The sequence below is a fragment of the Protopterus annectens genome, chromosome 3.part0 (assembly GCF_019279795.1).
Source record: "Protopterus annectens isolate FY-2018-M chromosome 3.part0, PAN1.0, whole genome shotgun sequence".
NCBI classification, from domain to species: domain Eukaryota; kingdom Metazoa; phylum Chordata; order Ceratodontiformes; family Protopteridae; genus Protopterus; species Protopterus annectens.
The window spans coordinates 924,833,541-924,859,555 of NC_056731.1; the positions used below are offsets into that span (position 1 = coordinate 924,833,541).

The window sequence follows — 26,015 nt, forward strand, 5'->3', positions numbered from 1 at the left end:
GAGAGATGTCAGTGGCTACAGTACTACTGTACACTCACATATCTTTTGATATAAGATTCTGTAGACAGGCACTGGAAAGGTGAACAATACCCACCATCTTTTGGCAGGTCTCCAATTCCTGCAGCCAAACCTGTCACAACTGCTGATCATGGATGCCATGTTAGCAGAATGAGGAGCCCACTTTGGCTCACATACATTGTAAGGACTACAGTACCACCTGGAGAGGGAATTCCACATCATCTAGTTGGAATTATGCTTAGACCTCCTAGCTTGGAACCATAGGTAACATGATTGACTGAATCTCACAGGTAAAGCCAATAGCAGTGTACCTGTTCATGGAGTATACAACAGACAACTGCATAATTGGTAGGATGTCCCAATAAATTATAGCAACAAAAATACATAGTTACAGCCAACCCTGATGGCATAGCAGCTCAGTCTGTGGCCCAGGTGACACACGTACTTTTAGCATTACTGACATCAGTAACAGGTGGTGTTGACCGAACTGGAGTGTCCAGCCTGTGAGGGCTACAGCAAGCTGTGGACTGCTATCACCAATTGGAGGAAGAGTGGCATATACAGATATGGGCTGGAGGCAGGAGGTCAGCTCAACAAGCTGCCACTCTACAGCAGCATTCATTCACAGGGACACAGCAGAATGCATTCAGATGCAGAAGGTGTAGTGGCCAGATAGTGACATAGGTCATACACCCACCCAGGGGCAAGTGGTTAGGACCATCATTACAATGCACTCATTGCCAGGATGCTAGTGAGAGCACAGAAAATGAGGATGCCTCCAATAGGCTTTTACCGCTGTACTGAAGACCCCAATGAAAAGGAAGGGAATGAACAGGCTCAAGAGTGAGAATGGGAGGCTTCATGATCCGCAGGCAGGGTGGCAAAAAGAACCTAGAAAAAAACATTGAGTAGTTTCTGTGGTAGTAATATAATATTCTCATTTCCTTCCTGATTCTGAATCCCACAGCTGCCACAGCTGCAAAGAAAGATTGTTGTATGGTCCTTGCCCTGTTTTCTTTGCACTTTTCACTTTTTTTCCTGACTGTGTACTGGTATTTCACTCTGTCAGTAAGACTTACCTTACTATTTGCTCGCAAAACCTAATGGCTGCGTGTCTCAGTTTTTACTTATTTTCTTTGCATACAGTTACCTGTGTCACCTTTCCCTGTTGTTCATCCACAATGGATGCCAAGGGCTGCTACCACGCCTCTAGTCATGAATACAAAAAGTCATGAAAATCTGAAAAGCATTCATGAATTCTGCACAGTGAAAATCATGCAAATTCCTTCATACAGCATCTTTCAAAAAGAAAGAATTTAACAAGTCATACCTGCAAAAAAACTTGGTCTCAAAGCCAACTCTTCATCCATTCCATGTTTTGGGCAGCTGCTGTCTGCATTGCCCATCACACTACAGTTGAAAAAGTTTCTTAGTACATTAAACTGAGTTATGCAAATGGAAGTCCCGTAGTAGGTGAGACCAAAATTCCAAAGAATGCTTACTTAAGAAGCAGTCTAAATGAGTAAAGCCTGACTATGATACAGATGTCCTGAATTCACTTAGTGTCTAGGGGATGTACTGGAGTTGGTACAGGGGAGAATGACACGATATGGCTAAGCTGGCTTTCTTGTGTTAGGAGAGAGGAAATGGAGACATCTACCTGGGTGTTCTCACCATAGTAGAAGCCCCAGTGCACACCAGGGATCATAGAAAGGTGCTGCCCACAAAAACACAGATCTACTTCATTTTGTATATGTGCACAGCATCACCTGATTGCATGCCAACCCCTTGAATGCTTTGAGCACTTTCAAGGGATACTAAGGCCTAAATTAAAAAAAAAACTGTGCACAGATAATGGCTCTAGTCCTGGTTGACCTGACCCTTAGCTCCAAGTCATAAGAGTCTCACCTGGGAAGAGTTAACTGGCCAAGTGAGCAGCAGGAAGGAAGCCTGATGGTCAGAGGGAGGATCATAGAAAAGTAGCAGCTAAACTGCTTCCATGACCTCCTTTCTTCCTCATGTGTACTGCTTCTTAAGTAAGAATTCTTTGCATCCTTCATTTGCTACACAAAATGAATACACCTTTCAGTATTTATGAAACAATAAACCATATTCAGAAGTCTTTTGCAAAATAGAATAAAGCACAGACCTCTAGATTGTGTTATTTCAAATGTTACTGAGCCATAACAGGTCAGTTTCACACATGATTATTTTAATGAAATGTAGAAAATGTGACTGGAATGAAAAATAAGGCCTAGATTTCAAGATATTGAAATATCATATTGAATAAACAAGACTGCTGTATGTATGCATTATTTTTAATTCACTTTTAGCAAACAAATGCAGGAATGCCAGTGCCATTTTCTCATTCTCTAGAAATGAAGGAAAAATATCACTGCAGTCTTAGCAACTTAATTTTAGAAATAGAAAACATGATAAAAATGAGTAGGTTAAAATTAATTCCAATAGCAAAGATTTATGCTGCTACTACTACTACTACTAGTACTACCACCACCTCCACTGCCACCGCTACTACTTTATACTACTACTACAACCATTACTACTAATACTGCTACTACCACTACTGCTTCTACTAGCACTACCACCACTACCACTACTACTCCTTCTCCTCCTCTTACCACTGCTACCATTGCTACTACTATTGCCACTACCACCATCACCACTAATACTATCACTGCCACTACTACTATTTATATTATTATTGCTACTACCACTAACACTACTACCACTGCTGCTACTACTACTACCACTACAACACCTGCTACTGCTGCTACTACTACTACTGCCACTACCACTACTAATACTATCACCACCACTACTACGACTACCTCTATTACTACTATTACTACCACTAACACTATTACTACTACTGTTATTATCATTACTGCCACTACCACTACTACTACTAATATTACCACTAAGTACTAATAATAACAATTGTACTTTGCACTTTAATTGTTAAATTGAAAAAATGATGTCATGCAACAATTGGAAAGTTATACTTACCCTCTGTCTTCTCTTTTACCCAGTCATTAATCTTCTGCCTTGTGGCATCACTTTCTGCTTCATTTCCAAACTCCACCTGTTCCACTTGTGTATTATATTTCTTAGAAGCTTCCAGATACTCCTGATATACATGCAATAATACAAACATCACTTAAAAGCTAATGCACAAACATTGTTTTAAATACAAGGCTGATGCTAAAAGAAGCATAGAAAGGCAGGACATGTATTTACTTACATCTTTCAAATCCCATTAAGAAAATACATTGAAATAAAATCAAATGTTGTTCTTTATGTATTACAAGAAGCCAGTTAAGGTATTTTATATGTATCCATTAATTTGATAACTACACAAGCAAAGTTACATCAAGGACCCTTTATACCACCACTTGGTTACTTAGCAAATGTAACATATATAACACGAGTAAATGAGGGTAACCATTTTAACTGTTGTGACCCTCTAGAGTGAGTCTCGAGAAGCAGACACTGAATGGCTGAAAAATTGGACTTGTATATAGTAACTCCACGATGCCATTTATCAGAATGTTCCCTTTTCTCTGAGGTATGGTGATCTTAGATTTGATATATATAAGTGGGTTTATATTATATTCTCGAAAGTCGACAATGTCGAATCTGACATTGTCGACATGAGAATATCGAACACTCAGAATCTCGAGTGTGTAAATGGAAATCTCCGTAAGGGGAGATTTCCATTTACTGCAATGTAGTGCGGTCTCAGAGTTGGTATATTTAAGTTGTGGGGGTGTTGGGGGTGTAGCCCCCCCATGTGGGGGGTGCAGCGGTGCTTGCCTCCCTGCTTAAACCCGTTAGGGCACATTTTTCTTTTTTTTTTTGTCTTTTTATAAGGTCGATGTTTGAAGACATCGACCATATGGTGTCGACCATATGTTGTTCGATGTTTTTAAACGTTGATCTTATAATATAGACCCATATAAGTTTGGGGGGGGGTTTGCTCCCCTGCAAAAAGAAGGTTTAAGGAGAAGAGCAATTTTCATGATTCACTCTTCTCCTGTGTTTTCTGTCTTTTTTTTCCCAGCTTTTCAGCACTCAGAATTTTGAGTGCCAACATTTCAATAGACAGATGTAATTGAGAGATTAACTTGAACCTATCTCTGCCTGGATGGTTGCAGTAGTGGAGATAAGTAGAGTAAGTATGTGTGTATGTATATAGATGAATGTGTCCATTAATGTGATAAATATGATCAGGTGGGAGAGGACTGATCTATGATGAGTGTTTGTGTGGGGGGATTTCTTGGGCGAGAGTGTGTGGGAGTGTTATACTTCTTCTAGAATCACAAGCAAAGCCTGTAAGACTTGGGGTGGGGCAGTAGAAACCAGTGACTTCTAGATATTACTTTAACTTCCAACAGAACAACAGGATTTGTAGCACAATGTATTTCTGAGTAATAAGATGTATGGAGGGGGATTAGACTTAAGGAGCATTCTTTAGATATTACTCTAAGTCACGATAAAAATTAATAGAACAGCAAGTTTTGTATCATGAAGCATGTGATTGCCCATAGGTTAAGTAGGACAGGGCTGCTATAAGACGCAAAATTAAGGACAGTTGAAAGCTATGGGGCTCTGTGCATGTGTACATCTGGAAAAGGGGCTACCATACCTCTCAATGTGCATGCTCAAGATGTCCACACAAAGCTGAGGGGACACTTAACAACAACAATGAAACTTTTTAAATGCTACTGAAGTCACTTAAATATTTAATATTACAACATGTTCTGCATCATGATACTGTTCTGAGCAATAAGAGTGAAATTCTTAAGCTCTGGTATTATTGACTGAGGATAATCATTTGTGATTCACCAGGGGCATAAAAATAAGAGGCAACATCAGAGATGAACTGTAACTCAGGGAATGTTGAGAGGTATGGACGTGTGTGTGTGTGCATGTGCGTATGCATGCATGTACGTGTGTGTGTGTGTGTGTGTGTGTGTGTGTGTGTGTGTGTGTGTGTGTGTGTGTGTGTGTGTGTGTGTGTGTGCTTGTGTGTGTGTGTGTGTGTGTGTGTGCGTGCATGTGTATGTGTGTTTGTGTGTGTTTGTGTGTACACGTGTTCGTGTGTGTGTATTTATGGCATAAAGTAAGAAATCAATTTTAGTTAACAGAAGCATCATCATATGTGCCATGTTCCTTTGGTATGACCCTTGGTTTCCTTGTTTTGCTGACTGGTTTCCTTGTTTTGCTGACTGTTGATAGTATATTTATTACTTAGCTGTAAATAAATTGGACAGCATGAAGTCTGAGTTTAATGTAAATATTTTAACTATGAATACATTTTTTAATTAGCTTGTATTTTTGCAGGTGCACTGATGTGAAATGCACTATGCTGAGTTACAACAGTTTGTCTGGTACTTAAGGCAGATGAGTAAGTCTATAAGCTGTTAAAGAGCAGCTTCATGTAATGTAGGATTTGATGCTCTCTCAGCCTTTGTTTGCCTGCTATGTAACTATAATTCACTTCATCAGACAGTGGGCTGCTTCTTAAAAGGAGCACTTGTGTCCACTGGGCTGTTCAAAGCTGTTAGCAAATAAATTGCACATTTTCTTCTGAATTAATGTACCATTCACATAGCTGCTACTTGACTATGAATCTGAGCAGTTTAATGAGTTGTCAGATGCATTTTCAATAAATGTGAATTTCAAGGGAAGAGAAGATTATTTGTTTTTTAGGCAGTTGATGGAGAGGGTTAAGGCTGAGGCTATAATTCCTGGGGTGTGGTTTTAATTTTCTTAGCCCTCATTTGCGTACTGTGTGACCATGAGCAAGTCACTTAACTAGACATTGCTACTAGCTCACCCCTGAAAAGGAAATGTGTGTCCAGTAGGTCTATCTGGTTAACAAAAGAGTTTGATTACTGTTGCTCATACTAAGTCTGTTTTCAATGTGAGAATGTTTTATTTTGCTTAACAAATGGCTGTCAGGGTTTTTGCTGTAAAAGTTGAAACTAAATCCAAATATCTGTAATGATGGATAGTGAAGGAGCCTCCAACTCCCAGTCTTTATTTTCTCAGGACAGTGTTACACTAACTGGTGATGACAATAGCATTGGAAATTTAACCAGGCTAATTCAGCACTTGACTTCCCATGCTGATGATTTAGCCAGGAAAGTTAACAGTGAGCATAACTTTAGTACTGGGAGTGTTTCTATACCTGAAGGAAGTCATGAAGAAAATGTGGCAATATCCAGCAATGGTTTGTCTTTTATTTCATCGGCAACTCTGAGTGGGTTTATACAACAGGCACCCGTTGGAAGCAGCCTGCGTTCAAGCACCAATGTGACAAACAATGAAGTTCAGCGTTTGCATTCTGTTACTCAAGGTAATGTATCTAATATTACCACTCCATCTTTGTCTGAACTTTTAAATAGACCTGTGCAACTTTTTGGTGAGAATGCTGCTGGAAACTCTGGTAGCAGTTGTTGTTATTGTGTCTTTTGGCTTTTCCCGGTTAGGGGTCACCACAGCGGAACTCCGGTCTGCTAATGATTGGTAGTTGATTTTTATGTGTCAACTTACCAGCCCTGATGCACAACCTTCAACGAAGGTACGCCCATTCACGCATGTCTCCACGCAGAAGATGCTCTAGCTGAGAATCAAACCGGACTAAATTCTGAGAATAATAGTATTGTGGTCAATCTTAAAACAGTTGACTCTAAATTGTTCAAGCACAAAAAACTTTAAATAGAGGTGGCTTATTTGCATGAATGTATTCACAGATGCCACATCCCTAAGGGGCTTAGGCAATGGAAGTATCCGGTTGGTTTGGTTAAGCATTCTTCTTTTCATTGCGAACTCATGCACCTATTTGACCAACATGGATGTGAGTTTTTGGAATTATTGGTAAAGGATTATTGCCTACAAATAGACAAACGTACTGAGGAGCTTACTGCACTTGAAAACAACATCAAGGGAGATCCTGATTTTTCTCGTAAAGAATAAGTGGCATAATTTAAGCAAGGAAGAATTTAATGCCCTACAACAGTTAGAAATTTATATCAATTTGATTATAAGACCAGCAAACAAGGGTGGACAAACTGTTTTAATGGATAGGGCAGATTATGACATTTTAATGTATGAAATGTTGAATGACACGAACTTTTATCAAATTATTACACCAATACAAGTGAAAGAAATGGTTTATTCCATATATAATCAAATAAAGCATATGGAAGGGTTAAACCTTATAGATAGTGAGTTGGCTAAACTATTAAGTTAAATCCCACTATCCTTATAATTCAAGGCTTACCAAAGTTGCATAAAAGAGTACACAGACCTCCTATGAGACCAATTGTTGCAGGGAATGGCTGGTGCACGGAGCCCATTTCAATTTATTTAGAGAATTTTTTAAGGTTTTAACTGAAAGATCATTATTTATTTTGAAAGACACAGAACATTTTTACGCGATTTATTTGATTTTACTAATCAAGGAATTTTAAATGAGCATATAATCTTTGTTACATTGGATGTGGTTTCCCTGTTTACTGTCATTCCTAATGGGGCTGGTATTAAGAACATAAGGAAGTTAATAGAAGAGAAAGGGATTTTTGATACTGAAAAGGTTGAATTATTACAGAGGTTAATGAATTTAGTGCTTGAAAACAATATATTTATATTTAGAGAGACAATATTTTGGCAAAAGAATGGTATTGCAATGGGGAGCTCCTGCTCAAATAGTTATGCGAATGCAGTTATGTCTGTGTGGGAATCAGAATTTCTGGTAGGAGGCCCATTTAAAGATTTGATTATGTTTTATAGAAGGTTCGTGGATGACCTTTTCCTTTTATGGAAAGGGACAATTGAGCAATTGATGAAATTTGTACTATTTATTAATGAATCCTCTGACTTTTTAAAATTTACTTTAAATTACTCAGAAAAAGGCATTAACTTTTTAGATGTATATGTAGAAAAAGATGATGCAGATAGAATTATTACAAGACTATACAGGAAAGACTGTCATGCAAATAAATTATTGAGTAGGGATAGTATGCACCCTAATTACATCTTCAAAAATGTGGCTCAGAATCAGTTTTTTAGAATTTCTAGATTGAGTGTAAAAAATGATGAATATGAGAGACAGATAGTGAAAACTGGTTATGAACTTTTGGAGAGGGGTTATGATGAGAAAATGGTCCAAAATAATATTGTGGAAATTAAGAAACTAAGAGAGACAAGAGCAAAACCATACTTTTCAGATAGACCTCAAAAGAAAAATTATATGTTTGATAATAAGCTTAGAATGTGTGTTACTTATACAAGGGATGTTAAGAAATACACAGATATTATAAATGAACATTGGAACATTCTTCTTACATATAGTGAAATTAAAGAATTAGTAGGCTTAAAGCCTCAATTTTCATTTAAAAATAAGAAAAATTTGAAAAGTAGGCTATGTATAACTAAGGACCAAATTCATAATGAATCTGAGTATGGAACTAAACCATGTGGTAAATGTAGATTTTGCAAATACATTAATAAAGAAATTTTTTAAACACCCTGATACTGGACAAGTTTTTGACATTACAGTAAGTGCAACTTGTGACACTCCGCATGTGGTATATTTAGCTACCTGCTTAATATGTAATAAATTCTATGTTGGTAAAACGGATCGTACCTTAAAAGAAAGAATTAAAGAACATCTTTATCATATAAAGAAAAGTAGTAGTGTTAATGCCTTAGTGAAACATGCTACCAGTATGGGTAAACATCATATTTTCAATTTTGTAGTGATAGGTAGAACATTTATTAATATTAGGGGAGGTGATATTAAGTCCAGGACAGAGGAAATGGAGGCTAACTGGATTGTGAGGCTTAGAGCAAATTATGGACATGGTCTTAATGACTGTGTCCCTATTAGACCTTTATTAAGCAAAAGAGCACTACGTAGATAGGAAATGTTTTTACTATTGTTTAATGTTATCATCATTGCATGAATTTGTGTACGTCTTCATTTATTTGCTATGTGAAGCGTATTTTGGAGACTGATGCTTATGTCAAAGCCTCTTTAAATGAGATCAATGGAGCACATCGTAGAATTAGAGGCTTCTTGAATGACTTGTTTATTGAGGCCACATGAAGTTAAAGAAGTACTTGGTGAATGAGACACAAATTTGCCGTGATTTGTGGAATTTCTTAGAGACACTTAATTTCTTTCAATTTGATGAATCTTACAATTTTTTGACCATTGACATTAAGGATCTCTATACAGTTATTCCACAACATTTGGGCATAAGTTGGGTCAGGGAACATCTACATAGGAAAGGTGCTGATAATGATGAGACATACCTGGTGCAATTCCTCTAGGACATTATTTTGTCCAATAACTACATCTTTGTTTAATAATGAATACTACCTACAAAAGACCGAGGTGGCCATGGGCTCACCCTGTGGAGGGTGTTTTGCCAACTGCATGCTGGCACATTGCGAATCTGAATATCTGTTCAAGGATGAAATGTTTAAAAGTGGAATACATTGGTATACCTATTACCTTGATGATATTTTTGTAATTTTTAAAAGCTGGTATACAACAGGTCAGCAGTTTGTTAATCGCATCTCTACCTTCACCACCTTTTTGAAATTCACCTTTAATTTTGCATCTGACTCAATTCCTTTTTTGGATGTCCTAATATCTGAGGACATACCCAGTAAGAGGTATGTGGCTAAGATATATAGAAAACCCACATACTCAAATGCTTTTTTGCATTTCAAGAGCTCACACCCCTTCCACCAAAAGAAGGCAATCATTAAAGGACAACTTGTAAGGGCGGCTAGGATGTCCTCTTTGGAAACTACCTTTCATAAAGAACATAATTTACTAAGGAATATGTTTCTGAATAGGGCATATCCCCCTCAGCTGGTAGACAAGGTTATAGCTGAAGTCACTATCAAGAAAGAAATGGGGGTGTTTAAACCTATTTTGTATGTAGGGCAACGGAGACTCCCTATGGCTAAGTCTGATAATGGGGATACTAGATTGAATGTCGAACAGAGTTCTAACAAAACTGACTTTACTACCAGTTTTATTACTTCCTTTTCCATTCACGGTCAAACCTTACATTATATTATCACGAAACACTGGGTAATGATCAGTGAAGACACAACTATGAAGCTTAGGCTAGGAGACTTCCACAAGGAGGTTTTCAAATGAGGTCAGACCTTAAAGATGGTTTTAGAAAGACCTAAAGATTTGTATATTCCAAGAGGTGGTATGTATAAATGTGGGAGACGCACCAGTTATATATGTATTGACACCACTAATAGGTTTAACATCAATAACACTAAATACACCATCCATGGGAAGTATAATTGTGACACCACTGGTGTTGTTTACTTGGCTAGGTGCCAATTATGTTGTGGTTTTAACATAGGAAAAACTGAGAGACACTTGAGGCAGTGCATTTACGAACACCAGTATGAAATAGCGAAGTCAAATTTAAACAATGCACTGGCTAGACACAGTGTCGTAAACCCAGGGCATACCTTTTTATTCTTGGTCATTGAGCAAGTAAAGAAGGATGTAAGGGGTGGCCCCTGGTCATTGACGTTAGAAGGAAAGGGATTGTTTGTGGCAGCTGAAACTCAATGCTTGTGCTCCTCCTGGTTTGAATGATCACAGTAATTTAAAATGTATTTTAAAACTAAAATCACTTAACAGGTGATTTTTTTGGACAAACAATTCATGTTATATACATCTATATATAATTTGTTTTTCTTGCAAACATATGCAGGTATGTTTTCTATTGTTTACATATATTTTTAACACAGACTCCTTTTGAAGGGTTTGTTTTTATAGTTGATTGTGGCTGTTTTTTTATACATGGCTTTGTGTGGATTTACAAATTGACATATATACACCTTTAAAATTTATGTAGGCTCAGAGGAAAAGATGTGATGTCATTGTACTAGTTTTATTTAAATTTTAATGAAACAAGTATTCTTTGTCTGAAGAAGTTCACATATTTTGTGAGTGAAAGTACTAACGAAATAAATCTTTAAAAGTTCTTCTAGTTTCTTCTTTTTAGCCATCTGGCTTGGATTACAGTTCTCTGTGATAATTGTAAAATTAAAGAAGAAAATAGTCTGACAATGATTTTAACACTGATTACTGGTGAGAGGGAAGAGAGACAGCCAAGTAATAGGATATTGTGCAGAGGGATGCCCAGTCCTTCACCCAGACTAGGGTCCCATTTGACCATGAAGCACGTGTGTGTGTGTGTGTGTGTGTGTGTGTGTGTGTGTGTGTGTGTGTGTGTGTGTGTGTGTGTGTGTATACAGGGCATATTTCTCAATTGTCACTGATTGTTTCCTCATATTTGTGGTATATTCCTCATAAAATTTGTGACTTTCTGATAAAGCACTGTGGACTTCAGTCACTACATAATGACAAACGTGAGTTTCAGATTTCATACTCTTCAGAAAATGTTTGCTAATGCAAAATCGGATATACTAGCAACTTTCTAAGTATGCAAGGCTAATATTTAAAATTTATTTCTCATTCTGGACCTTTGTCTGACATTAGTTTTAGTCTTTGTCTTTGATTCTTATGTTAAAAGGAAGACAGCTGTGGGAAGGTTCGATGTAGCAATGCCTTCAGCCCTGAAGCAGCTACTTAAATGATATGGCTGTACATATATTTTATTACTTTTGGCTTTCACAAGTGGGAGCCTGAAGTGTCTGTCTGTCTGTCTAGACATGGGGAGGCAGTATAGCTCTCAAGTGTACCTCATTAGAACAATAATTTTCAGTTTGTGAGTTTGAGTGTTAAAACTTTCACGATGTTCAACATTGAAAGAATCTGTCCCATATTCATTGTTCTGATTATTTTAACAACTGGCCATGGTTATATTGAATGTCATTAGTTCAGCAAAGTAACTTCTGGTAGGTATGTGGAAACAGTTATTTTATTTATCAAGCTGTGAGCTTCCTAGATTAGGTTGTTAGTATACATATTTTGCTTTCTGTTCCATACAGTTAGAGGTAGTCTTGTTTTCCATATTTTTGGAGTGAAAGATTGAAAACTATGGAAAGAAGTCAGTGGAAGAAAGCAAATGGCAGGATAAAGATGGCTACATTAAAGTATCAGTTATCTGGCTTGATGCAAGGTGTGGACTGAGCTTAGTATTTGAAAGCTCTAAGTTGAAGTGTGATTGGTTATTATTACAGATTTTCCTGGCACAAAACAGAAAGATAGATGAGCAGTGATAATATGCATTAACCGCAGCACAGATGCACTTTGTATATGATTTTTATTACATTTTTTAGCAGTTGACAGTGGGATGTGGTGCAGTTTTTCATTTTCTTCTCAATGAGATATCAGAACAACAGAGAATGTAGATGTCATTCATGGCGACATGTGATATATGAAATAAAATGGCAGTTACAGAAACAGTTCTGAATGATTATTGATATTGTTTGTTGTTCAAACATAATATCTTACAAACATCAAAATGCTAATTATATTTATGTGATTCCTTTACAGTCAGAGGTAGCATCCTGCCTCAAATGGGGCACATTTCACTTGTTCACAATATATGTGCTATGAAACCCAAGTACCTTATTAGAAGTCCAAGAGTTTTGTTTTTTTTAATTCTGAGCTTCTCTAAAGGAACTAGCACATGGCCTCCTATATACAGCTAATAAATCCAGCATTACAGAGAGGGTTTCTTGTCATCACCTGGCATGATGCTGATTTTCCCACTAAGAAGTTATTCATCTTCTGATTTTCAGAATACGTGTACTAAGTTCCCATTATATCAGAAGCAGACAAATGATTTGCAATGAAATCTCAAAGAGGTGCAAAGGTACAGCCTTTCACTAAAGGGACTCAGTGGCTTTAGTTCATGTGTCTTTGCTGACCCAGTCTGATATTTTGCATTATTCTTGGTTTTCTTTAGGGGTGCAGTGGTTGAGTTCTGTTCAATATTCTGAGTGAAATAATGGCCAAAATGTTACTACCCTGATTTATCGCTACATCAGAAGTAAAAATCCAGTTTCTCTCTCCTGAAAAGAGATTTTTTTTGTCACTGGACTTATGACCCTCCCAAGTTTAGACTCATGGGCAATAAACAACATTACAAGAAGATAAATCTGCATGTGTGTGTGTGTGTGTGAGTGTGTGTGTGTGTGTGTGTGTGTGTTACTGCTAGAGCAAACATCTAAATGCACTTTTTTGTATCTGAGCATCATTATATTATCCTGCAAAATTTGCTATAATACTTTGTACTGTTACAGAGAAATTGTACTTTATTGCAAGATATTAAGCCTTCTGTAGGCATTTGGTTGTTCTGGTTTTGCTATTTATTTCTCAAAAAAAAAGAGGAAAAATGCACACACGTATACACACACACACACACACACACACACACACACACACACACACACACACACACACACACACACACACATTGTGAAGTACTGCATAAAACCACACAGCAGCACTTGCAAGCTTAAGAACTAAGGATGCAGTAATGTAATAATGAAGTTGTTATGAATTGTTATTCTGATGTTATTATTGTTCCAAACTTGAAATAAAAAAGTCAGTTAAAATAAGCATATCATAATATGCTTCTTTTAACTGACATTTTTTTATTTCTTATTTATACTTGTTTTTTACCTTGTAGGTAAACTCATGCATTTTCATTCTTCATCCCAGATTTAATGCACTGGATTAGATATGCTTCTTGTGTGCTGTTGGTCAGTGTAGTTTCTCTTTCCAATTTCTGGGGTTGGTGTTGGTAAAGAAATGTGTCAGAATATGTGAAATTGTGAGTGCCTGTCTCATCAGTAAGTTGTAATATGCAATATCCCATAATGTTACTCTTGGGGATCATTCCAGAGATCAGGAATAAGTGCTGTCATGTGAGAATTCAGTATTAAGTTACTACAATTGCAAGACCTACTAGGTGCTGACAATGCTCCTGACAGTTACCCGGTGGTGCTGCATGTCTTAAATTCACATTTATTAAGAATTTTTAGTCCTGCATGTAGCTCCAGGTCAATTTTCTAACAGCAACTAGTAACCATCACCCCAAAAAGGCTTTCTGATCTCAACATGCACAACCAGGTAATTCAGTTCCTTTTATTGCAGTTTTCTGCTGTCTGTACTGCAAAATATCAACTACAACTGGTAAAATAGAATGAAACTCCTTCATTGGACAAAATCTTATTTATCATTATATAGTGCTTTGCCTCATACTTTGGTTCTCAGTTGAAATTACTATTAAAAAAGCCAAAAAGAAAGCAAGAGAGGCTAAGGACTTTTTAAACAGCATAAAATAATTCCATCCTATACAGGTGAGTAACGGAAAATGACATCAGTCCGTGAGCAAATCAAAGCCTGCATTCAAAATTACAGCTTATCCACAAAAGAGTATGGATTTAGGAAAGATCATGAACATATACATTGCCTTAATTTGATCACAGATTCAATAGCTACACAAATGACTAAAGACCGTTACAGTAAGGGCATACTTCTAGATGGGGCAGAACATCTGAGATAGTATTTCACCTATGGCTTTTGTCTACACTAAAATGTTCAGAAATGGGTCCATAAACACTTTACAGTTTTTCAAGTTATTTATCTTAATACACATAAATGGTTATAGCATGAAATACATTTACTTATAATCTCTTGAGGCAAACTATGTTGTGCAACATCAGTATCAGCTCCATTGCACTTTTCACTTTATAGAAGTCAAATAAGGGCTTTCACTGGAGGAATCTCACTAACTCATAAAATAATGATTCTGCTACTCTGCTGTGATGAAAATATTTATCTCATAACCAATAAGACCCAACTAGTTATGGATTATCTCACTAAATAATGGGTATACTGCCATTTATTCTTAAATGTAAAAATGACAAAAGGTCATGCCACTGATTAAAAAGTAGCAGGTATGCGCTGTCAGTCTAACATAGAAATTCACATTAGCACTGCGTGGAGACAGTAATCTCATGGAGATATATAGAAACACAGGTAGCACTAAAGTGGGTTACACAAGGGGACATACCTTTGCTGTAAAATAATGAATCCTAGTTGGTCCTCTGGCGTTAATGCCAGCCCAGTAGCAGCAACAACAATTAAGCTAGAGAAACTCTACACAAAAGTCATCCCAGACTTGATTGCGAGGTAAGCCTACAAGTGGATCATAACACCATATGTCATCAAAGTAGCATCCAGGGACATCAAACGACATCCCAATTTCTCTCCAGACTAGGCTCATCAATCACACAATTACACTGACCATGCTTCTGCTGTCAGCTGGTTATGATTAACAGCAGCGGTAGTCTGGCATAGAGTATGAAGGCGTGATACTGCTCAGAAGTGATGATAGTTCTAAAATGATAGAATTTTCCATTTGCATATATTCTTAATTTGAAAGGTGGAAGACTACAGCCCAGGCTGCAAGGCTGCAGTCAGTAGACTGATTTATTCAAAGATGTGATATGCAAATTAACATGAGAACCCATGTTTGATGATACATATCCCTGAATATGATTCTGGTCTCTTGTACATATCCAGTATGGAAAAGTTCTAAGTTCAGTATTGCTGTTATCTTTCAGACGTTCATGAACACATTGTAATTAATGGTAGCTGTAATTTGAAAATGATTATTATTTTAGTAAAGTAAACAAGATTATTATATCATTTTTTGTTCTTGGATTATATTTCTTTGCACTAGTACAGAAGGAAAAGCACAGCAGCACCCCCTTGCCTATTTCTTTGCCTCTCCATCAACAGGCAGACAGCTGTTAGATATAGAGAATAGAGCCCTAATGCTAATGAGCTGACTTGAGTGATTTATATATCATGGTGCACATGATACAGAATATACACTTTTCAGTGAGACTATAATGCAAATTTTGTCTCTGTGTTGTGGATTAAGTCTTGTGATATGAAATAATGTCAGTGCTATGGAAAGATTTGCAAAAACCTGATGAACTTTGCCAAAAGTGAGGAAATATATTTGATTTTAAGATTTTCTGTGTTTTGGAACTACATAATTACATAATGCTCAATAGGAAAATGATTCAGCTGCAACCCCATGGAATTTGTTTACTAGACGGAAATTTGACAGAAAACTGGAAGGTCTGTTTCCAGGAACTCAACTGTTCCTCACTTGAAATACATTAACTAAAATATCAGAAAATGTTAGCTGTGTAATAATCCTGTCTATTGCTTGGATGATCCTTTAAAAGTATTAAACTCAGGTAACTTTCTTGAAGAAGAAAAAACAAAATAGCATAACTTAAAGAAAGTCAAAATTTATTGTGATCCCAGAAAGAACTTTTATTACATTTATTAGACATCTTTTCTTTCCATTAATATAAAGTGTTATTAAGACTATAGATGCTTATATTGCTAAACTGAGTTAAAAAGACAAATATTCAAAATTCTGGTGACTTGCATGATTGCAACATTTAATAAGAAGAATTGTGGTATACGACAACATATTTGACCTTATCCAAATCTGTGAATGTTTGCAAAGCAAGCTAAAGTTTTATCATACAATTAAATAATTAAAAAAAAAACAGAATGTGGTAAAAAAATGAGTCATGGATGTCAAAATGTGAAATAAAGTCAAGCTGTATTGCAGAAGTAATGGACTGGAAATGAAGGCTATCTGGCAATTCCAAATGTAATGGACTGGAAAGGAAGGATATCTGGCAATTCTAAGTGTAATGGACTGGAAAAGAAGGATATATGGCAATTCCAAATGTAATGGACTGGAAAATAAGGATATCTGGCAATTCCAAGTGTAATGGACTGGAAAAGAAGGATATATGGCAATTCCAAATGGTAGATAGACAAATGTTCACCTAGGTTGAATTCATGCTTCTTGCAGTAAGGGTGATAACTTCTTATATACTTGTTTCTCATAATTCAAACCTGTAAGCAGTAGGTTACGATGTGAAAAACAAAAACTATGTATCTCATACTTTGAGTCCACACTAAGCTGTAGAATTAGGGGATGAAGAATAATATGTTACTTATAACTACAGGTTGCAGCAATGGCGCCTCATTTGCTTCCATTTATGCTGACCTTTGTACAGGTTAACTAGAAAAAACAACTGATTTATGGTGATAGCCACCATATCTACCTCTATGCCATTCACATGTGGAATAAATAATTAGATGCCTGTTGACTTGCATAGAACTCAGACATTGTTGGAATTTACTAGATATCTGAATGGAAATATATGGGGCATAGACATTTCAGCCACCTACAAACATTTTACTGCATATTTTCCATATTTCATTTATTAAATTCTTAGATGGCTCAATTGCTGCAATTTTATATAGAAATCCATTAAAAAAGTCATTTGCTGCAAGCTAATAGCTGACATTCTCATTTAATAAAAGATGACAGATTTGCCCACAGGAATCACACCAATCACATCATTTTATAAGTTCAGCATTAAGCCAAAGAGTTTAACAGAGAAAACTTGTAAAGCTATAAGCTAACATATGGGAATTCTAGAGATGGATTAATTAGGTCTGATAACAACTGCAAATAATAAGTAATTAACAGCAAATACTTCAGAGCAACAGGCAATTACAAGCTTTCCCACCCACACATTTACTCAGAGGAAAGGCAAGACTTTAGGCCAACATTGAGTTCTTATAAATGAAATATTACTATCAAAGGCAAACAAGTCACACTGTTTGAACATCCTAGAGACCACAACTCTTGGGCAGCTGTATTAACTGTAAATACATTATAAAATGTCATTTTTTTTCATATCAACACTGCTAAACTTTATGATGCACTTTGGCTAATTACTTGTCAAACTAAGTGATATGCGTGACCACTTGTTTATGCAGATTCTTTGATGTAGGTGAAATTTCAATGTTATTTGAATTCCATATGGCCGAGAACTTAGTTATTGAAGAGAGAATGCCTTCAGTTTTATCAGTGAATGTTATTTATAAGTATAGGGTAGAGCAATGAAGGCCTCATTTGTCACCATTTGAGATAACTTTTTATGGACTTCCTAGAAGGACACCTGGTTGTGGAAAATGAGGCACAGTGTCTACCTCTACAAGATGGACATGGTGCAGATATTCAGATGATTGTTAGCTATTATGCAAATCAGACACTATTGACCTTGTGTAATTTATACAAAATCTGAATGAAAATAGATGGACATAAATGTTTTTTGGTCAGGCATACTCATTTACTACATGTTGTTGTGAGTTTCTATTGCAAAGTCTGAGATGGTTCAGTGATTACAAATGTATACAGTAAAACACTAACATTTCTTTGTTGCAAAACAATTGCTATCCCCATTTCACAACAGATAATATGTTGACAGATGAAGAGTTTAAAATTGTTACAATGATCTACCTCATCCATTTGTCAATGGGGGTTACATCAATTACATAATTTTATAATGCTAGTGAATGCAATACAGAAAAGTTGTTAAACAATAAGAAAAAAGATAGGGATTCTGACCATGGGTTAGGTTTAGTAACATTTCATTTTACACATACACACACACACACACACACACACACATATATATATATATATATATATATATATATATATATATATATATATATTTATATATATAGGAGTGCTACAGAATCCTGAAAGCCCAAAATCTTGAACACCAAAATCCTGAAAGTTCAAAATACTGAAAACTCAAAACACTGAAACCTCAAAGTCCTGAAAACACACAGGATACCAACACTTACTATATTCCAGCACAAGTACATACAGAAACAAATAACACAAACTATATTACTGTTCTCTAAGCAGGGAGGCAAGCCCCCCTGCACCTCCATGTCAGGGTCTGCCCCCCACATCCCCTACTACTTAAATATATCAACTCCAAGATTGGACTTAGTGTAGTTGAAGGGTAATATGTTTCTGTATGTACTTGTGCTGGAATATAGTAAGTGTTGGTATCCTGTGTGTTTTCAGGATTTTGAGGTTTCAGTATTTTGAGGTTTCAGTATTTTGAACTGTCAGGATTTTGGTGTCAGGATTTTAGTCTTCAGGATTTTGGTCTTTCAGGATTCTGTAGCACTCATATATATATATATATATATATATATATATATATATAGACACACACACACACAGACACACACATATCTATCTATCTATCTATATATATATATATATATATATATATATATATATATATATATATATATATATATATAGAGAGAGAGAGAGAGAGAGAGAGATTAGATACATCATATTATATCTAAACATTGAAATATCCATCATAGCAAAAGGCAGTTAGAAACTTTCTTACCCACACAAAGTAAATTTAGTTACAGGAAATGCAAGTCAGTATTCCAACACTGAGTTATTTGAAACAAATCATTACTCTGCAAAATAAACATCATATTATTTGGTGAAAGTCCTTAAGGACACAACCCCATGACAATATATTAACTGTAAGCACATTATAAAATGTTGCAATCTTGCTACTATCAACACTAGTAAAGTCAATGAGATATGCCAGTGAATTACTTGCCTGAGTGAATTGGTGGTGTACATGGCTACCTGTACATATGGAGCCTTTTATGTTGACAAAACATCAAGGATTTTTAAATTCTGTATGAAGGAGCATTTAATAAGAGGGTGGTAAGTGTTGTTTATAAATTTACTTTGAAACATCTCACAACCAAGTAGTGTTCATTGACAGATAAAATTCAATGACTTGGCCCTCATAAATTGGGGTGGCAGAACATTTGAACTAATAAATAGAAAGTAAGGATGGTAAATCTATGGGCACAGTTCTCCCCTGGTTATTTTAATTTTATGAAGTGTTCTTGTATGGAATTCGTCTATAAGCTTGAATACTACTCTAAGTACCTAGTTGCTTCTAGTTGTATTTATTTTTCATTGTTACAGCATTTATATGATCACCATTTATTTTGGGCTTTTAGTGATCTTTAGTTAAGTACAACTTTTGGTCTTCAATTCTAGTGGAAGTAGAGAGGAACTGAGCAATTTCTGAGCTTGTGATTGCTAAAGAACCTTAGAGTATTCTGCACTGCTATTGGGCAGATGGTTGTCCTTTTTTGTTTTGTTTGTTTTTTTTTTTTTGCATTTCTCTGTATCAGCTTGCCAAGTTTGAGTGATGCTTGGGATATGCAAAGAATTGGTAGAACTATTCACATGAATACTAAGCTGATAAGTACTTACTGTTTTTATTTTTATTTATTTTGCATTGTTACAGCATGTGTAAGACCTGCACTTTTTTTGGCTTTTTGTGATTTATAGTTAAGGAAAGCTTTGGTTTTCCAGTCTGGTAGAATCAAAGAGAAGGCAAGTCATTTCTGAGCTTAAGCTTGCTAAAGAAACTTACAGTGTGCTGTGGCTATTGGCTAGAAGGTCGTTTGATTTTTTTTTCTTTTAAATTTCTACCTGTATAATATAGTTGAATTTTAGCAATACTGCACAGCACTCAGCAGTGTTTAACAGTGCATTTTATAATCACAGATACAAAAAAAAACTCACTTTTGTTATACAAACTTCTCCATATATTCTTAGCATTCAAAATAGTTCATAGTTCCACAAAGAGTTACCGGTGTTCACTTTTAGTAGCTATATGAAGAGTCAGTGGTGAGCACTATTAGCAGCTCCATGAAGAGACACTAGTGTGCACTATTAGTAGCTCCATGCAGAGTCACTGGGGTACATTATTAGTATCTTCAGGAAGAGACACTGATATGCACTATTAGTAGCTCCTTAGTATCTGCATGACTCCATGAAGGGTCACTGGTGTACATTATTAGTATCTGCATGAACAAACACTGATGTACACTATTAGTAGCTTCATGAAGAGAAACTGGTGTGCATTATTAGTAACTTAATGAAGAGACACTGGTGTGCACTATTAGTACCTCCATAAAGAGTCACTGGTGTACATTATTAGTATCTGCATGAAGAGACACAAATGTAGAGACACTGGTGTGCACTATTAGTAACTCCATGAAGAGTCACTGGTGTACATTATTAGTATCTGCATGAAGAGACACTGATGTGCCCTGTTAGTAGCTCCATGAAGAGTCACTGGTGTACATTATTAGAATCTGCATGAATAGACACAAATGTAGAGACACTGGTGTGCACTATTAGTTGCTCCATGAAGAGTCACTGGTGTACATTATTAGTATCTGCATGAAGAGACACTGATGTGAATGATTAGTAACTTCATGAAGAGACACTGGTGTGCACTATTAGTACCTCCATGAAGAGTCACTGGTGTACATTATTAGTATCTGCATGAAGAGACACTGATGTGAATGATTAGTAACTTCATGAAGAGACACTGGTGTGCACTATTAGTACCTCCATGAAGAGTCACTGGTGTACATTATTAGTATGTGCATGAAGAGACACTGGTGTGCCCTGTTAGTAGCTCCATGAAGAGTCACTGGTGTACATTATTAGAATCTGCATGAAGAGACACTTATGTGCACTATTAGTAGCTCTATAAAAAGTCACTGGTGTGCACTATTAGTAGCTTCATGAAGAGTCAATGCTGTACATTATTAGTATCTGCATGAAGAGACACTGGTGTGCACTTTTAACAGCTCCATGAAGAGACACTGGTGTGCACTATTAGTAGCTCTATGAAGAATGGCTGATGTACATTATTAGTATCTGCATGAAGAGACACTGATGTGCACTATTAGTAGCTCCATAAAGAGTCACTGGTGTGCACTATTAGTAGCTTCATGAAAAGTCACACATGTACATTATTAGTATCTGCATGAAGAGACACTAGTGTGCACTATTAGTAGCTCCATAAAGGGTCACTGGTGTGCACTATTAGTAGCTCCATAAAGAGACACTGGTGTGCACTAAGAGGCATGTTGTTCTTTGTGTGTTGACTTATATTTTTGTCTAATACAATGAGCTCTATAGTAAAACATTTCCAACAATATTGTTGCCCCCTCCCCTGCAACTCACATTAATAAACTTCTATAACTATGGATTTGCACTTTACAACTGTCTCTAGGGCCAGTTTGGTCAAAATGGGCATATTGAGACAATGTAGGAATTGTTTCATGTTTACTGACAACCACCTAATACCTAAACTGTGAGAGGTGTAGTTATATAATGATCAAATACATATACTTATATGTGGTGAAGCTGTTATAAGTAACCTACCTAAACCACAAAGGCCTCCCAAATGTAACCTAAAAAAGTAATTACCCCTAGCAACCTCACAAACAACTCAGGCATCTCCCACCATGAAATTTTCACTTGTAACTCACAGTGTCTCAACACAAAAGCCCAAAAGGCAAACATCCACACAATTCAACATCCTAGCCATAGGTGATTCCTTAGTGAGACACACTGATGCACCGTTCACTAAGCTGACCAGGGACAAGATCATGGTCAGTTGCCTATCAGATCTAGGATTCATCACTTTTTGTATGCACTCAAGTCACTGCATCGCAAGTACGCTTACAATGCACTCATAGTACACATGAGAGTAAATAACCTGAGATGTCCCTCTTTGGACTATACAAAGAGAGCAACATATTGCAATATGTGTTCAAAGCAAGTATGACTCTAACCTCGAGCAGTATTTTACCTTCCCCAAGGATGATGCCACAATACAAAAAAAAAAAAAAAGATTCCAAAAGTAACCCAGGATAATTTTATTGTTGTTTGTTTATGGTCTGAAGAAGCCACTTATATAGTGGTGAAAGCGCTAACCATATTAAAACTATTTGTTCGATTTTTACATCAAAGAGTCATCTTTACACTGTAGAGTTGTTTACCTATGAGTGAGGAGTCCGTGCTTTGCTCCACTGTGACAGTCTTTACTTTTAGAATACTTAATATCATGTTACACAGTGGACCATTTATCCGTTGGGTGATTTGTGTTATATTTATAAAAAAAAAAAGATTATTAACCTCCAACAACTAACTTAGTTTCTGGTGTTATTCAAAGGGGGTTCATTATACATGAACCTAAGAGGAGATACTTGTATCCATAATAACTGTCTCAGTTGTATTTTTTAAATATATAAACTAGTGCTTGTTTTAATATCAATTGGTAGTCTATTCCATGCATCGGCTATTCTCTCACAGAGAAAACTAGTACATCTCTCATCCCTATATAATTTTCTACATAGGTTGTTAGATGATTCTCCACTACTCTTTGATATCTTTGAACATTCTCAGAGGTAATTGCCTCTAAATGTCAATATACCTGAATAAGGTATCCTCTTAAATATCTGTATGAGACACTGTGCGTGTTCAGACATTTTAATCTTTCATAATAACTTAAAGTCACACATCTATGGATGTCCTTGGTGCACTTCTACTGTACTCTTTCCAATTTACTAATGCTTGTTTTTTATAGGGTTTCCTTATTGTTATTCCATATTCTAGTTTGGGTCTAATGCAACTAACAAACATTGATGCCATAATTTCTGATTTTTTAGAGTTTATTAATTTTTTTATACAGCCCATAGTTTATAACTATCATTAACCAGTTGGTTGGTATGATTAGAAAAACTCAAAGTTGAATCTACCCATATGCCCAGATCCTTAAATGAACTGACAGTTTCAATCACTGTGTGTTGTATTAAATATTCAGTCTTCATTCTATGTCTCTCAAATCACATATGCTTAGTTTATAATGTATTTATCACTGGATACCATTCAGAAGATCAACTTAACAGAAAGTCGAACTTCATATGGTTGAGACCATATGATTGACTTTCCGAAAGTTAAACACCGGAAAACAATAAAAATCTACATTTTACAGTGGGGCAAGCTCCCTGCATCCACATGTGGGATTAGACCACCACATCACTTGTATATTATATATACCAACTCTAAGACTGTACCACTCAAAAGCTTCAACATTCAGAAAGTCGATCATATGGTCTCAACCATATGAAGTTTGACTTTCTGTTGAGTTGATCTTCTGAATGGGATCCTCATTAGCATAATATTCTCTTGGGTGTAAATGGTCAATTCAGTCAAGATCTTTTTCAGACATGCCCCATCTGTAATAGATGTAATCAGTTTATCCATTTTCAAGTTATTTGCGTTCAGAGTGTAGAACACTTCCAATGAAAAGATAGGCCTGAAAAATGCAATCTAAACAAGTAAGAGCCTAGGAGAGAGCCCTGTGGGACATGTTGACTGTAACCTAGAATTGCACCTGTCCCTTTTCTATACGATACTTGCCATGTCCTATCTGTAATATACAGAGCTATCCATTTTATCAGGATTACATCAATACCTACCATTTCTAATTTATTGATTAGTGTTTTATATATGACCTTATCAGTGGCTGAAGTTGTCTATATATAGATTACATTACAGCATCATTTTTTATTTATACCAGTTTTTATATTATTATTGAGTGTCATGTTACAGGTGGTTATAGACCTGCTTTCAGCATATGCATGCTAATATAGGGTTTCAAGTCCCAACCTTTATGTCTGACAATAATTTATCCAAATTAATGTTCTTCATTATTTTCCACAATGTCCCCTTTCCTTAAAGATACATTTATCAACTGAATGTATCCAATCTTGATGAACCTCCTATGCTTAAATGACATAGTGAATAACAGAAATAATGGTGCATCTTTTTAATTTCTCCAAATCTGATACCATGACAGGAATGGACCCCATTCCTAAGTCAAAGTATGATTGAAATTGATGAAATTAGTATTGTTTTAATCTTTGATGTCAGCCAGAAGTGCTCTTCGCAGCAACCGCAATGTACCCAGTAATGACTCCTTCTGCAATTCGTACGCAGTTATATGTAATGATAATATAGCTAAATATGATGTTAGATTCTTTTTATAAAACCCGTTGCTCCTACTACTACTATTGGAACTGTCTGGGTATCTTTCTTCCACATTGCACTCATTTCTGCCTGCAAATCCTGATATTTTATGACTTTGTGTCTCTCTGTATCCAAGACACTGTAGTCAATGGGTGTGGCAATTTCAATGATCAATGCTGCTTTTGTCTTCTTTTCATGAACCACTATATCCATTTTTCTAGCATCTGTCTTTTCAACTGTTGGTAATGGGTGATCCCATGTGATGCAGACTTCATCATTTTCCAGTGTTTTTTAGCCACTTCAATACCATAATGTTTGCACAATCCCCAGTGCAACAGTCTTGCTACATTATTATGCCTTTCAGTATACAGTCCTTCTGCCACTAGTATGGCACAACCAGTAAAGAGGTGCGTAACTGTTTCCAGTTTTGTTTTACAAAACCTACATTTGTCTGTTTCTCCCACATGTTCAATGGACATTATAAACCAACATGTATGTAGCCCACTATCATGGGCCACCAATATTAACTTTTCATCTCTTGGTTTGAATTGGACTGTCCCTAACCATTCCTGCATTCAATCCTGGTCAACATAAGGTTGTTCCAGAAGTTTTCTATACTTGCAGCTATATTTATGCATTTTCCACATGTCTTGCCTTTTCATCCAGTCCTTCACCTTATATTCTTTCTTTTATTTTTTGGCACATTCAGTTGCTATCTGATTTTTATCTACTTGTGGTGTGATTTCCATTCCTGCTTGACAGCAATATGCTTCTGCTAAACTAAACAGGGTAGTCATCTTATATTTATTCTCCTCATGTTTCAAAACTTTCAGTATATTTCAGTCTTGGAAGTCAACAGATATGTGTACAGTCCCATGATTAGAGATCAATACATGTAATCAATTTCTAGGAGGCCCATACCTCCTTCAGGACAGGGAATATATAATTTTGGTAAGCAATGATTTTTATAAATCATTTGGTGAGCATGAAGCATCCTTCTTGTTTTCCTGTTTAACCTACCCAACATGCTTTGGGGCCAGTCAGTCATTCTGAAACTGTAAGTTAAAACAGGAAGAGCAAATTGATTTATAGCTTTGATTTTGTTCCTAGATGTCAACGTTGTTTTCAGGGTTAATTTAAGTC

The 26,015-nt window shown here is 36.2% G+C and overlaps 1 protein-coding gene across 2 annotated transcripts in view; it reads right to left on the reverse strand.

The window, feature by feature from the left end:
* LOC122796627 (serpin B5-like) overlaps positions 1-26,015 on the reverse strand; it is a 411,192-nt gene that overhangs the window by 84,813 nt on the left and 300,364 nt on the right. For both annotated transcript variants that reach the window (XM_044065250.1, XM_044065249.1), the window contains exon 4: positions 3,046-3,166. In XM_044065250.1, the coding sequence (XP_043921185.1) occupies positions 3,046-3,166 (121 nt within the window). The remainder of the gene's footprint in view (positions 1-3,045; positions 3,167-26,015) is intronic.